This window comes from Orcinus orca, chromosome 9 (genome assembly GCF_937001465.1).
Source record: "Orcinus orca chromosome 9, mOrcOrc1.1, whole genome shotgun sequence".
Classification (NCBI taxonomy): Eukaryota; Metazoa; Chordata; class Mammalia; order Artiodactyla; family Delphinidae; genus Orcinus; species Orcinus orca.
In genome coordinates, this window is record NC_064567.1 from 82594990 (window position 1) to 82611209 (window position 16220).

General features: G+C 35.5%; 1 protein-coding gene across 1 annotated transcript in view; it reads left to right on the forward strand.

Annotated features, from left to right (window-relative positions):
• GNAT3 (G protein subunit alpha transducin 3) overlaps positions 1 to 9325 on the forward strand; it is a 50688-nt gene extending 41363 nt beyond the window's left edge. The window contains 5 exon segments of the mRNA XM_012534655.1: positions 6885 to 6931; positions 6934 to 7013; positions 7205 to 7358; positions 9142 to 9288; positions 9291 to 9325. Of these exon segments, the coding sequence (XP_012390109.1) occupies positions 6885 to 6931; positions 6934 to 7013; positions 7205 to 7358; positions 9142 to 9288; positions 9291 to 9325 (463 nt within the window).
• The last annotated feature ends 6895 nt before the right edge of the window (positions 9326 to 16220 follow it).

A 16220-nucleotide genomic window follows, 5' to 3' on the forward strand; every position in this document is an offset into this window, starting at 1 on the left:
CTAGATGCGACGATTGCCAATGAACACACAAAACCTCAGAAAATCATGTTCATTTCCTGAAACATCAAGTTCACTCAGTACCAATATCATATTCATACATTTTTTAAAACAATTTTTTGAATATTATACAGCATTTGCATTAGGATGCTAGACTTTCATTGGTGTATCATCATTTTCCTGTCCTTTTATAAGTCTTTGGTTAATTTTGTAAAGCATTTTAAGTTGTATAAGTGATCTATTCTACTTTCATGTATCACCGGCCCTTATGAAGGAATGAGAAAGGTCTTGCTAATTCTCTATTACAGTATTGATGCTAAAATGTAAGATGCTTGTGAATTGGATTGTGAAGCTCAGTTAAGACTTATTTTGACATAACATTTTCTATACTATGCAACTATTACCTCTTTCGCACCCACTAAAACAGGTTTTGAGCTCTTTTGTTTTCTTAATAGGTTTTGCTTTCTCTCTGGCTTAAGAGGGTGTGTTATTAAAGGCACTGTCTATGAGGAAGAGAATGTGGAGAATTTCTCTAAAAACAAATATTTAAACAATAAAATTTTGAAAATACTTAAATTTTACTATAAAACAAAAAACACAGCTATACGTACTTTTAAGGAACTATTTTAATCATTTAAATACATTTTTAAGTTCAGTCACAGCAATTGAGATATATTAATCCCTTAATAAATTCTCACAGCTAAATCACTTTTTTTCAAGTGTTAAATAGGTTTATCCTAAAGCACACAGGCTTTTGCAGTGTAACATTTCATAGTATTTCAAAATAGGAATTGTAAAAAAATAAGGTACCTTCCAACTTCGTTTCAGTAAGTGCCCAGGTACTCACATTAGCACTGATTTGTATTCACATAGCATAAATCATCCTAAGACTATTTAAAACTAAAGACTTAATTTACATATTAAATTCAAGAACTATAGAATTTCAAACAGGAACATCGAAATGAAAAAATGCTCTCTGTCCAAGTACTGTATCATCCTCATGTATCACCTAATTTAATGCAAATTTCCTTAGAGCTCTTATCAAACCAGAACTCCAACTGTCAAACTGGTAAAATTAATTCTCCTTACAGAAGTTACTAAGTAAACAGAAAATGCAAAGCAAACGTGAGCCCTTTTATTGCTATAAAATAATTCTGCAGGGCAAAGAACTTACATATTTACAAGGATTTATCAGTTATAAAGAAGTCCTTTCTTCCTAATTGCTTTATGATTAAAAAATAGAACTGAAAGGACATAAAACTATACGGAAGCTAGGGAAAAGAGGTCAGCAACCATTACAACATAGAGCTTTAGGTTTTGTACCTGTTATATAACTATTTGCAACAGTGTTTAGTGGATCCATGATATGAAATGAATCATAATTGTTTTGAATTTCAAGTTGAATCATGTGCACTATGTTCATTCCTGTGGGAGTATGAGACAGCTTAGCAGTGAGTCTGGTTGTCTACCCAGCAGCTATATCCCAACTTAGCTTTGTTGTTCTCTATTAGATCTCACAGAGCAGTAACTCATGTATAACTACACCTTTGTTTCAGGTATGTTCATGGTTAATGTTACCAAAATTATAAGCTATATAAGATGATGTCTAATTTATTCTCATGATAGAATTTACTTTGATGACTTTAAAAATTATATTATTCAATAATCAGAGAATTATCTAGTGGGTATTTTAAGTTACACACACACATTTAGTAGGAAATATATGATGGTATTAACAATTACGGGAGTCTAGAGACCCAGCTTCCCTTGTGGTTGTAAATCCTTTTGATTCTGTTTTTAATAAAAAGCAAGTAAGGGATTTAGAATGACCTCTGTGCATATACTTTTTATCTGCAAGCATCTGCCCTAATCTATTTTCAGAACTGGGTACCAGGGAAAGACTTGGTTAAGCCATTTTGCTGTGGCTGTGTAGTGGTGACACAGATCTACCCGTTGGCCCTGACATACGTAGCCATCTTAGGATTTTATACCTAGACTTATTGTGCTGATCAATTTATAATGCATATAAAAGTCGAATCACTGTGCTGTACACCTGAAATAATATAATTTTATATGTCAACTATACTTCAATAAAAAAATTAAAAAGTTATACCATCACTGATATAGTCAAATACGTTGAATAAATCCCATTCAACAGAATAGTTTAAAATAAATTTCTACTCAGATTAGATCCTATTTTTCTGTGCTCAAATATATAAATGATGTCAGAAATTGTTATTTTTCCAAGAGAGTCACATGCTTACAGGATGAGCAAAGACATCTCACAAATAAATTAGCTGCAGTAACATTATTAATTTTTAGGTATCCTAGACTATTCAATGAGTTTGCAAACACTATAAAGGGCATATTATTCCATAATAGTCTCTTCTGATATGAAATGTAAATAATCTTGTGTGGCCAAATATTTAGCCAACTGTTTAACATAAACTAATAAAACTCAGTAACTTTCCCAACTGTTTAAAATGGACTATAAATCTCAACTCTTTAATATAAATCCATAAAACTGATGGCTTGCAATATATAAATATCATGGGCAGTTTAACAAATAATTGATGTTCACTTGTCGCTTAAAAGCCTAGCCTGTGAATTTTTAGTTACATCATACATTTCAGGCATTTAAACCCGTTTTCTTTACTATTTAAGAATCCTTACTTAAATATCAGACTTAAGGAAACATGTATTACATACATACATACATAAGTAAATAAATAAATAAAACCTTTCCAAAATGAGAATTCCAAGTTCCATTTAAAGTCTCTAAAGCTCTAGTTATCTTAACTACTCAGGGAATTAAGGTTATTCAAGCTATATCACATATCCATTCACCTCATTAATTATCCCAGTAGATTTGACCAATCCAGATATTCAGTCAGCAAGTATACAGGCTTTCCTCTGATTTCTATTACTGTTTTTCTCAGAATAGTTATGGTGGAGTGTATATTTGCATTTCTTCCATGCTCCACTTTGGGAATCTCCAAATTTTTTCAGTCGTTACAATGCCTTACACCTCTAAAATAAGCCCCAACTTAAAATTTAGATGAAGAGCTAAACATGAAAAGAGAAGTATAAAAAACAAATTACTACAACAGCAGCAAGACAAAATGTAACCTTTCTTAGACCTAACGTAATATCCAGGAGAATCAATATAAAAGCAAAACTCCAGCCACTGGTCTGATTTGCTAATGAGCATTTCAGTTCAATAATAGCAGATGGCATTAGAGAAACCTGGTCAATGCTCCCTGGACCTATGTCCTAACGTCAATCTGCACAGAAAATAAAAAAAAAAAACAACTATTTATCAAGTGAGTCATAAAATGAGAGGATTATTAGCATGCAATCTAAGACAGACTTTCAGAAGCCGTTTTACCAACATGAATAAAACCCAAAGACTGAGTAAACTTTGTCCTCCCTTCCTTGGGAGAGAGCTAAGCATATTTAAACATGTTTATTAGAGGCTGTAAGATGTGTTGAGAGAACAGTAGGCTAAAGGTCATATTACATAACTTATACCCCTTACCAACTGTGTATATTTGACTGAAGAGGAGAATAGCTATCTCTTACACATAGGTGTTAATATCAACAGCAGGCTACAGAGAAGCTGAATTATCAAACTCAGGAGATAGCTAGATGGTCCACTTAAGGAATGCAACAATGATTCACTTTGTTATAAAGCAGAAACTAACGCACCATTGTAAAGCAATTATATCCCAATAAAGATGTTTAAAAAAATTAAAAAAATAAAAATAAAATAAAATAAATAAAAAGTTTAAAAACTCCAAAAAAATAAATAAAGAATGCAACAAAACCACTGGGAAGGGGAAAGTTCTCAACTTTTGCCCAGTCACCTGTTCGATAACACAAAGAGTTACTATCTGACCTGGGGAAAGAAGACTCCCCAACAAAGATAATTCCAATCTACTTGGTGAGGGTTTGAGAGCTAACAGTAGACACTATGTAGTACTAGTTAGACACCTCTAATCTAATTAAGTAGACTTAACGAGCTTCACAACAAAGCTTAACAACATTCACAGAGTCACTATCATACACAAAGAACCTATCACGGCACCTGGTACACAGCAGCCTCAAATATCAGTTGAATTAATAAACCTCGGGCAAGTTGCTTAAAGGGCTCATGAAAAAACAGGAATAATAATTGTACCTATCTTATAAGTTTAGGGTGAAGTTTAAATAATTGTTGGCTAAAAGTTTAAAAGTCTGAATGCATATTTATTATCCTTGCTTCCATAAGAATGCTTACTGAATTTTAAAAATTAAATTTGTTGGCTAATTTTTACATAATATAACCTAAAGTCAGTACCGTCCTCTTCCTCCACTTTTATCACAAGTCTGAAACTGCAGAGGATTTGGTAATTAGCAGCACTTAAAATAGGCTTTAGTGTCACTGAATTTAAATTTCCAAACCACACAACGATTGAATTCCTAAAGGTTGTTTTCAATATTGTGAGCAACTGCTCTTTCAATCTACTATTAAATGGAGTGATTTTGCATTGGTACACATATATATTTGAGGAATTTTAGTTCTATGTATCTGTTCTCCATTTGGTTATGTGAAAGGTAAAGTACTAACACTACAATGTGTTGTACTTTTCATTATCTTCAGTAAATCAGCTGGTTGACATTTAATATCCCAATATAGTTATTACCTTTGAAATCTCTGTACAGCTAGGATGTTCCCTGGTACTTAATATCTTAGGATTAAGCTATTATGAAAGCCCCATAATTTTTCCTTTGCCTCTGGTCTCTTCCTCATCAAATCTATCTTCTGAACTCAGATCAAAGTGACTTACCATAACAATAAGCAAACAAAAACAAACAAATGTTAATTCCCTACCCACAAATCTCCTATAGATCCTCATTGACTACAAAATAAAAACTAATCTTCTCATGTAATGTAAAAGACATAGTAAATCTATTTCTGGCCTAACACCTCAGGCTTACTCCTGCCTGCTCAAAACTTTTGCCCTTGCTGCCTCTATTCTTTTTACACAACTATCATCTTCTGCAGTTTCTGATCACTCCATTTCAAATTACAACCCACCCTCTACACTTCCTATCAGATACTGATATCCTAAGTGTATTCACACACCCACACGCAAACACACACACACATAAACACCACCATCATCCACTTACAAGGTTCTCAAGACTGAATCATCTCTGGTACCTGAAATATAATAAATGCTCAATAAACAAATATTTGCTGAATAAATGAATAAGTATCAGGCCATATACCTCAGTGTTTTTACCTTAATCTTCACATTTCCAAAAATATAATTATTTGCCCCAAGCATGCCATGTTCCTTGATGACTTGTACATGCACTTTATGTAAAACTCCTCCCTCCATTCCATTAACATGGATTCTATTCATTTATTTGCAAGTATTTATTGAATGTCTATTATGTGTCAGGCACGGTGCCTGGTACTGGGAATATAGGCATCACTAATATAGATAAGGTCCCTGCCCTCATGAGGCTACTATTCTATTAGGGCAATGATAGCTATTAAACATGTGAAAAAATAAACCACTTATTTATTGATTGTGGCAGTTACTATAAAAGAAATAAAGAGAGTGATAAAATAGAAAAGAAATGGGCAATAAAAAGAGTTAAGAATTTACATCGACATTCAAGGTGGTTACTTGTGAAGGAGATATTGACATTAAGACCTGAAAGTTGGGAAAGAAGCAGCCTTATGGAAGGAAGAAAGGAACTGTGTCACGTGGAAAGGAGATGGATTACGCAAAAGTCCTGAGATAGCAAAAAGGTAGATTTATATTAAAGGAACTGTTACATGGTCCCTCAGGCTGATGTAAATCTTCCTCTGGGCTCACGTTTTACCTTATATATTAGAATATTACATAATATTATAATAATGTATTTTTCTCTTTACAAGACAGCAAGCTCTTTGAAGATAGTGACCAGTCCTTTTTTTTCTTTAAGTGGGAAAGGCAATTTTAGTAACAATTCAAAATTCAGAAGCCATAAAGGAGAAAAGAACATTTATAAATAAAATTATAGAAAAATAAAAGTATATGGAAAAAAACCCACCATACACAATAGCAAGTGACAACACACAGGGAATACATAGATAAATTGTGAAAACATGGACAAAAAGTTAATTCCCTTATTTTATGTTAGGAAAAGTCCAAGAACCTTACAGACAGGAGTTCAAATGATGTTGTAAGCTTTTAACACTTGAGACAAATGCTGTATTTACTCAATCATTAAAGCAACCTCACAATATAGGTACTGCAATTATCATTTATTCATCAGGAACCTAAGGTACAGAGAGGTTAAGTAACTTGCCCAAGGTTACCCAGCTTATAGGGGACAGAGTGACCATGTCCTTTTATCCTTGTGTTGGTAGGCCTAGCACAGTGTCTAGTACATAGAACACAAATGATAACTGAATGAATGAATGGAGGTAAGAGGAGCTAAGAGAAGAGGGAAGAATCATAGTATCAGAAGTATGGTAGCTTCCAATCTTCTTGTGGGCTCTGGATATTTAAGAATATGCATAGACTTTGATCAAAATCCCTAAGACCAATAGATGTCTTACTAAAACTCTAAACTGCTGTAAATTTTCCAGTTGCTCAAAGTCAGTATGTGAATTATTTTGCTCCAGGCTGCATGAATACCAAAAACAGTAAATAAATGTTCTCTTTTTCTTTAGTCCTTGAGCTGCAAATTGGTCAAACAAGTCTTACTTTATGAACAGTCAAAACTGAAAGACTACCTTTTAAACAGATGGGAGCATTCAGTTATAAGTCCAAATGTTCATCTTAATGTAAATTTTGGAAGATATTTGTATGATTCTTTTTTCTGTTATTTTTGTTTTTTTAAAGAATGCTTAATGTAGGTGGACAGAGATCTGAGAGAAAGAAATGGATTCACTCCTTGAAGGAGTTATATGAATTATATTTTGTGCTGCACTCAGTGCCTATGATATGCTCTTGGTGGAAGATGAAGAAGTGGTAAGTCTAAAAGGAAAACACGGTCAAGGTAAAAAATAAGCAGTTGTGCTTTCCAATATGAATACCCCATTTCCCAACTCAGTTAAGACCTTCCAAAGACAGATGTTACTTCTACATCCTTGTTCATAATGCCCACCATTAATATCTTGCAAATAACAGTCCTACACATTTTCATCTTTTATACCTAACAGAACAGAATGCATGAAAGCCTTCACCTGTTCAACAGTATCTGTAATCCCAAGTACTTTGCAACCACCTCCATTGTCCTGTTTCTCAATAAAAAAGATCTCTTTCAAGAAAAAGTAACCAAAGGGCATCTTGGTATCTGCTTTCCAGAGTACACTGGTAAGATACTTTCCTTTTAATTCCATAGTAGTAAAATTGTGTATAGAGATACATTTTTTTCTATCTGGATTTTGATGTGTAATATTTAGGAGGTTGAGGCTTATGATACTTTTCTGAGTCATGTATATGATCCAACCTGGGAAGAATCTTACAAATAAAGAGGAAACCCTCTCTACACTGCCTGCATTAAAGCAAAGCTCTAATGAATAAAGGGGAGGTCGTTAGATAGACCAGGGTTGTTACTCTGTGTAATGTATAATGACATTGCAAACTATATTATCTTAAACATTATAATAGGAGTGTAAATTATATTCCAAATTGGCGTTTTTAAATATATTTCCTAATGAAACCTTGTAATGTTGTACTAGACCTCAGTGGCTCTTCAAAGTCAGAATTAAGTTTCCGGAGGAATAGCTTGAATGAATGAGAAGAGTGACATCTATTTTTCCAATTTTCCTAACTCCTAGAGTTTTAGTACTGAACCTCTTAGCCAATGAATATAAATGTCAGTTTCTCTAAAAGGGTTGTGTTTCTTTTGGAGACTTTTTTTTTTTTTTGGTAAATAGTTATATGCCCTGTTGTTAATGAAATTGTGTAAGATGGAAATATTTATGATTTAAACACAAATATCACAAACACAAATATCACAAACACAATTTCACCACTTAGATATGTGGCTAGCCCAGATGTGCCAGGGGTGTTGAATTGTGTCAAAGTAGCTGTTTGTGCTCATCTATAATGAGTACTTATATTTTTCTTATTTGTAAACATTATGTTTACATATTTATTATATGATTGAATATAATCATGCTTCTGTACTGAAAGTTACCGATTAAATATAGAATCATAATTCAGGGCTGTATGTTTTCTTTTAAGTAATCATCTTTATTTCTCAGAGCAATTTTTAGTTTATGAAAATAATAAACAGAAAAAAGTTTCTACATACTCCCTCTCTGGCCAGCTCCCACAATTTCCCCTATTATAAACATCTGGAAGGGGTGTGGTACATTTGCTACAACTGATGAACAGATATTGATACATTATTAACTGAAGTCTGTATTTCAGGTTAGGGTTAACTCTTTGTGTTCCACAATTCAATGGGTTATGCCAAAGTCATGTCAATGTACCCACCATTACAGCATTATACAAAATAGTTTCACTGCCCTAAAAAATGCCTGTGGTCCACGTCTTCGCTGCCCTCAACCCTTGAAACCATTATCTTTTTACTGTTTCTGTAGTTTTGCCCTTCCGAGAATGTCAAAGAGCTGAAATCATACAATAAGTGCCTCTCACTTTTTGGCTTTCATTCACACAGTTTTTCGTCTCTCCTAGCTATCCCTCAAGGTCCAGCTCAAATAACACCTCATTATGTAGTCCACGCATCTATAATTTCCATTCTTTTCTTCTTTTAGTTCATATTAATACCCATGCACCCAACCCATGCACACATTTACATGCATAATCTTTGACATACATATGGGCTTTTTTACTCACTCACTTTGTTATATAAATATATTAGTGTTTCTACTCTACTGTGAGCTTTCTGACGCAGAGGTTACATTTTAGCCACCTGAAGCCCCCAGGGAGGTAAGCATAGTTCCCAGCACACAGTTCCCAGGAACTTGTTGTGTAAACCTCTGATAATTAACCACTGCCATTTTGATTTTTCAATCCTGAGAACATCAAATAGCAAAGGAAAATCCTAAAACTTATTGATATTACTTATAATTTGATGCTTTTTAAATGCAGTTAAAGTTTACTTCTTTAATTTTTTTTTAACAAGGTCCAAATACCTTTGAAGAGGCAAGGAACTACATCAAGAACCAGTTTCTAGACCTGAATTTAAAAAAAGATAAGGAAATTTATTCCCACATGACCTGTGCTACAGATACTCAAAATGTCAAGTTCGTGTTTGACGCTGTTACAGATATAATAAAGAGAATCTGAAAGACTGTGTGCTCTTCTAATCAATCCTTTTTTCTTCCACTCTTGCTGATGTATACTCTTCAACATATAAAGGTGCTGTGTGTTTAGTTTTAATAGATATTAACTTGTATAACTAGTGTTGTAAGGCAACATTTTTCACACAAAAATTTTAATGTATTGTCACCTGCGTGTGGATGAGTTTTGATTTCTCTGAAATATTGAGGATTGGGGTGTCTTTAATGTCCTCAGTTCTGAAAACTGATACATTTTGGTAACACTATAACTGTACGTATCAGTGACACTGAATTTGCTTGGAAGTAAATTCTGCACTGTGGCCTATTTTTAATGACAGAGCAATGGAAAAAAAGCAAGGTGTTCCATATTACTTCCACTGGCCAGACATTGAGAGGCCTTCATTTTTGCTGATAATGTAACCATGCCTGTAACTGTAGAAACTATTCAAAGATGATACATGTGGTGTTTAACTGGTGTTTATTTTCTTGACTACTCCTATTCAGCCACCTGCAAATGCAATGTTCACTATACATGTACCTGTTGATGGAAATTTCATATGCATCCAATTTTTATTTGCTACTTTTCCTTAGAAAAAACTCATTAATGCTGAATTTACCTTTAGAATTGAGGATTCCAATGATATATTTTTGTACCAATCTGACTGAAAACGGGACCACGTGTGGTCAAGAACACAGGGTAAGGCTGCTCAGGCTGAACAAAGTCCTCAATGGAGTACTTGTTTCCTACATTTTGTTCCAGAGCAGCATGGAACATTATTGTAATTGATGGTTTGGGGACAATAAATCGAGACCTCAAGAGAAAAAAATAATTCAGTGTCTTAGCACTAGTGTGTTTTAGCTTTGTGAATAAGAAGTAGGAAGTAAGAGTGAGTCATTAGGAGACTTTTTTAAAAGAGAAACATTGAACCTCTTGTTAGTAGTGTATTGTGCTGTCTAAACGTTACACCAGATGCTAGTGCTCAAAGCCTACTCTTTAAAAGCTAATTTGGTGCTTTACAAACAAAATCATTATTTATAAACAGAAAAGATGACTTTTTCTTTTTTAAAGTGTGCACTATTTACAACATATACTTGTTAAGCATGTGTGATATCATTTACTCTCTCCACCTGCAGAAGGTGATATATAGATCAGAATAGGAGATCAGTGCTTAAGATCTGTAACTTCTTTGAAAAGAGAGCTAATTAGGTTAGTGTAACTAGATGAGAAGAAAGGAACATAAATTAAGCAATTTGCGAATCTGTAGCTCAGGCGGATTTAGGTAGCCCTGTCTCAGTGTCACTACTTCACTGTTCTGTAACACATTTCCATTCTAATCATGCAAGAATGATCATTATTCGATCAGTAACCTTGACTAGAGTGTTTCTGGCTTTATTTTCAAAAACACGAGGAGTTATTAACAAATACAGTCAAATAAAAACGTTACTATAGTAAGAACAATTAATTTGAAATTTCTTTGCAAAATATAAGTTATTAAGGAGCCTAAGATACCAAAGACAAAAAGTGTACGAGAAAATATTTAGTTCAGGTATTCAGTAAATTTTTCTGGCTAAGATCCATTATCTATAGGACAACAACCCAACATTTTGCTAGGAGCTAGTCAATGCTTTGAGACCTTAAATTAAAATTAGAAATTCTGTCCTTTCATCCATTGCTTTGTTTTTGTTCTCCTGCTTTACTTTAATCTGTTTTCTCTAACAGTGTGAAAAGAATGTTCCAGAAAAGAATATTTTTTGAAATACTACTATTATAACTTAGATTTTGACTCTGACTTACCTTTAGGGTTCCTCTTTTAGATAACATAGGTAGAAAGGGTGAGGTCAGAAATGGGCTTTTAAAAAAATATAACTCATTTCAATCTTTGCAAAAATTAACAGGCATCAGTATGTATTTATGAATATTGTTCTCTGAGAACTTTAGACAATGTTAAATTACCAAACTAAATTTAGAGATCAGTTTGGATTATTTATTTTAAAAAAACCTGTTCAATTCCTTCCAATCCTAAAATTGAACTTTAAAAAACTTTTCTTCACAATCAAAAATAGTTGCTATGCTAAACAACAACTTTAAGAGAAATTTTTAGTTGGCAAATATAAAATAAATGTTTCCATTATTTCTTTAATGGTTGCACTCCTTAAAAATTGAGTCTATTTCTGATTTTACTTTTTAAATGTTTTAATAAAAAAGGGGTTGGAGTGGATACACAGCATTTTGGGTTAATTAAAGAAAGCAGCAAAATGGGAAATATGGGAAGACACACTTCAGCTGGAAGAAACTCACCCTGAGACCAGAAACGTTAAATTTGGTTAGAATCAAAGCATCTGTTTCTGGGGGTGGAGTCAAGATGGCGTACTAGGAAGACGCAAAATGTGCGTCTCCTCACAACTAGGGCACCTAAGGGGATGGGAGGAACCCCCAGTGACCAGATAGGATGTGGGGCATGGGGAGTGAGGGGGAGGAGAAGTGGAGGTGGGACGGGACTGGCGCCCCTGAGGGGCAGCTGGGGGAGGGGGAGGGGAAGGGATCCCACCCCCAAAGGGGGATGGTGGGGGGACCATTGGGAGGGCAGAGGCTCAAACGGGAGCATGGCCAGGCTTCCCCTGCCCACTTGGACCCCCAGGAACTTGTTGAGATCCCAGGCCTGAGCCTCTGCCCACCTAGGCCCCCTCCAGCTGGCAGGTCCAGAGGGAGTGGGAGGGAGGGAAGGGGGAGCAAAAGTAAAGGCCGGACCTCTGGGACCAGCACCGCTGAGGGGTGGCTGGGGAAGGGAAGGAGTTTCTACACCCAGCGGGACCAATCCACGGTTAGGAGTCCAGTGGCAGCAGTGACAGGGGAGACCCTGGGGGAGATGCATGAAGGAATGGAAGGGAACGGGGCCAGCGCTTTCCCTGTCCACATAGGCATCAGGGAGCCTCTTGGGCTCCCAGGCCTAATCCTCTGCCCTGGAGCCTCCCTCCTGCTGCGCAGACCCCAAGCCCCGCCACTACACCCCCACCCAGAGCCCTACCTCTACACTCAGAGACCCCCTCTGAGACCCCCTCCAACAAGCGGGCCTAAACCCCGCCGACACACCCTCACTCAGGGCCCTACCTCCAAACTCTGGAACCCCACACTCCAGAGGCCCTCCTTTCCCCTTCTGCGCAGGTCCTAAGCAGAGGCCCCACCCCATGCTTGCACGTGGCCCCGCCTAGGCCCCGCACTATGCTCAAACATCACCCCCCCAACTCACCTAGGTCCCACACCACATCAAACCCCACTCCTGCCTAAGTTACACTGCCCCCCCCCACAGCCAAGGCTTTTTTTTTTCTTTTTTCCTCTTTTAGATTGGCAGTCTGTTTTACTTTGCTGATTCATTGTTGCTGATTCTTTTATATTTTTATTTTTCCTAACAAATATTTTTCTAATTTTATTTTATTCTTTATACTTTGTTAGTGATCTCTCCCTTTGGCTTGCTCTCTTCCCACCCTTTTTTTCTTTTCTTTTTTCTGTCGTAGTTGCAGACCTTGTTGCAGTTGTTTCAATTATAGTTTTATTTTTCCTAATATATTCTTTATCTTTCTAATTTTATTTTTTGTTTTTTATTCTTTGATACTGTACTGCTTTTCGTTTTTTTGTTTTGTTTTGTTTTTTACTGTGCCACAAAGTTTGAAGGATCTTGGTTCCCAGGCTGTAGGTCAGGCCCAAGCTCCTGTGGTGGGAACTCTGAGTCCAAACCACTGGACTAACAAAAACTCAGACCCCAGGGAATATCAATCAGAGTGAGGCCTCCCAGAGGTCCTCATTGCAGCACCAAGGACCCAGCTCTATCCAACTGCCTGCAAACTCCAGTGCTGCATATCTCAGGCCAAACAACCAGTAAGACAGAAATACAGCACCACACATCAAAATAAATAAATAAAACGAAAAAAAATTTGTTACAGATGAAGGAGCAAGGTAAAAACCTACAAGACCAAATAAATGAAGATGAAATAGGCAACCTACCTGAAAAAGAATTCAGAGTAATGACAGTAAAGATGATCCAAAATCTTAGAAAGAGAATGCAGAAAATACAAGAAACATTTAACAAGGATCTACAAGAACTAAAGAGCAAACAAACAGTGATGAACAACACAATTACTGAAATTAAAAATACTCTGGAAGGAATCAATAACAGAATAACTGAGGCAGAAGAACAGATAAGTGACCTGGAAGATAAAATGGTGGAAATAACTGCCAGGGAGCAGAATAAAGAAAAAAGAATGAAAAGAATTAAAGACAGTCTCAGAGACCTCTGGGACAACACTAAATGCACCAAGATATTCAAATTATAGGGGTCCAAGAAGAAGGAGAGAAAAAGAAAGGCTCTGAGAAAATATTTGAAGAGATTATAGTTGAACTTCCCTAACATGGGAAAGGAAATAGTCAATCAAGTCCAGGAAGGACAGAGAGTACCATACAGGATAAACCCAAAGAGAAACACGCCGAGCCACATATTAGTCAAACTGTCAAAAATTAAATACAAAGAAAAAATATTAAAAGCAGCAAGAGAAAAGCAACAAATAACATACAAGGGAATCCCCATAAGGTTAACAGCTGATTTTTCAGCAGAAACTCTGCAAGCTAGAAGGTAGTGGCAGGACATATTTAAAGTGATGAAAGGGAAAAACTTAAAACCAAGATTACTCTACCCAGCAAGGATCTTATTCAGATTCAACAGAGAAATTAAAACCTTTACAGACAAGCAAAAGCTAAGAGAATTCAGCACCACCAAACCAGCTTTACAACAAACGCTAAAGGAACTTCTCTAGGCAGGAAACACAAGGGAAGGAAATGACCTACAATAACAAAACCAAAACAATTAAGAAAATGGTAATAGGAACATACATATCAATAACTACCTTAAATGTAAATGGATTAAATGCTCCAACCAAAAGACACAGACTGGCTGAATGCCTACAAAAACAAGACCCATACATATGCTGTCTACAAGAGAACCACTTCAGACCTAGGGACACATACAGACTGAAAGCGAGGGGATGGAAAAAGATATTCCATGAAAATGGAAATCAAAAGAAAGCTGGAGTAGCAATTCTCATATCAGACAAAATAGACTTTAAAATAGAGACTATTACAAGAGACAAAGAAGGACACTATATAATGACGAAGGGATCAATCCAAGAAGAAGACAGGACAATTGTAAATATGCACCCAACAAAGGAGCACCTCAATACATAAGGCAAATGCTAACAGCGACAAAAGGGGGAATCGACAGTAACACAATCATAGTAGGGAACTTTAACACCCCACTTTCACCAATGGACAGATCATCCAAAATGAAAACAAATAAGAAAACACAAGCTTTAAATGACACATTAAACAAGATGGACTTAATTGATATTTATAGGACAGAATACACTTTCCTCTCAAGTGCTCATGGAACATTCTACAGGATTGACCATATCTTTGGTCACAAATCAAGCCTTGGTAAGTTTAACAAAATTTAAATCATATCAAGTATCTTCTCCGACCACAACACTGTGAGACTAGGTATCAATTACAGGAAAAAAACTGTACAAAATACAAACACATGGAGGCTAAACAATACATTACTTAATAACCAAGAGATCACTGAATAAATCAAAGAGGAAATCAAAAATAACCTAGAAACCAATGACAATGAAAACATGACGACCCAAAACCTATGGGATGCAGCAAGAGCAGTTCTAAAAGGGAAGTTTATAGCAATACAATCCTACCTCAAGAAACAAGAAACATCTCAAATAAACAAGCTAACCTTACACCTAAAGCAATTAGAGAAAGAACAAAATAACCCCAAAGTTTGCAGAAGGAAATAAACCATAAAGATCAGATAAGAAATAAATGAAAAAGAAATGAAAGAAACAGTAGCAAAGATCAATATAAAACTAAAAACTGGTTCTTTGAGAAGACAAACCAAATTGATAAACCATTAGTCAGACTCATCAAGAAAAAAAGGGAGAAGACTCAAAACAACAGAATTAGAAATGAAAAAGGAGAAGTAACTGACACTGCAGAAATACAAAGCATCATGAGAGATTATTACAAGCAACTATATGCCAATAAAATGGACAACCTGGAAGAAATGGACAAATTCTTAGAAAGATATAACCTTCCAAGATTGAACCAGGAAGAAATAGAAAATATGAACAGACCAATCACAAATAATGAAATTGAAAGTGTGATTAAAAATCTTTCCAAAAAACAAAAGTCCAGGACCAGATGGCTTCACAGGTGAATTCCGTCAAACATTTAGAGAAGAGCTAACACCCATCCCTCTCAAACTCTTCCAAGAAATTTCAGAGGAAAGAACACTCCCAAACTCATTCTACGAGGTCACCTTCACCCTGATACCAAAACCAAACAACTATACTACTAAAAAAGAAAATTAGAGACCAGTATCACTGATGAATACAGATGCAAAAATCCTCAACAAAATACTAGCAAACAGAATCCAACAGCACATTAAAAGGATCATACACTGTGATCAAGTGGGGTTTATCCCAGGAATGCAAGAATTCTTCAATATACGTAAATCAGTAAATGTGATAAACCATATTAACAAACTGAAGGAGAAAAACCATATGATAATCTCAATAGATGCAGAAAAAGCTTTTGACCAAATTCAACATGCATTTATGATAAAAACTCTCCATAAAATAGGCATAGAGGGAATCTACCTCAACGTAATAAAGTCCATATATGACAAAACCACAGCCAACATCGTTCTCAATGGTGAAAAACTGAAACCATTTCCTCTAAGATCAGGAAAAAGACATGGTTGCCCACTCTCACCCCTTTTATTCAACATAGTTTTGGAAGTTTTAGCCACAGCAATCACAAAAGAAAAAGAAATGAATCCAAATCAGAAAAGAATTAAAACTTTCA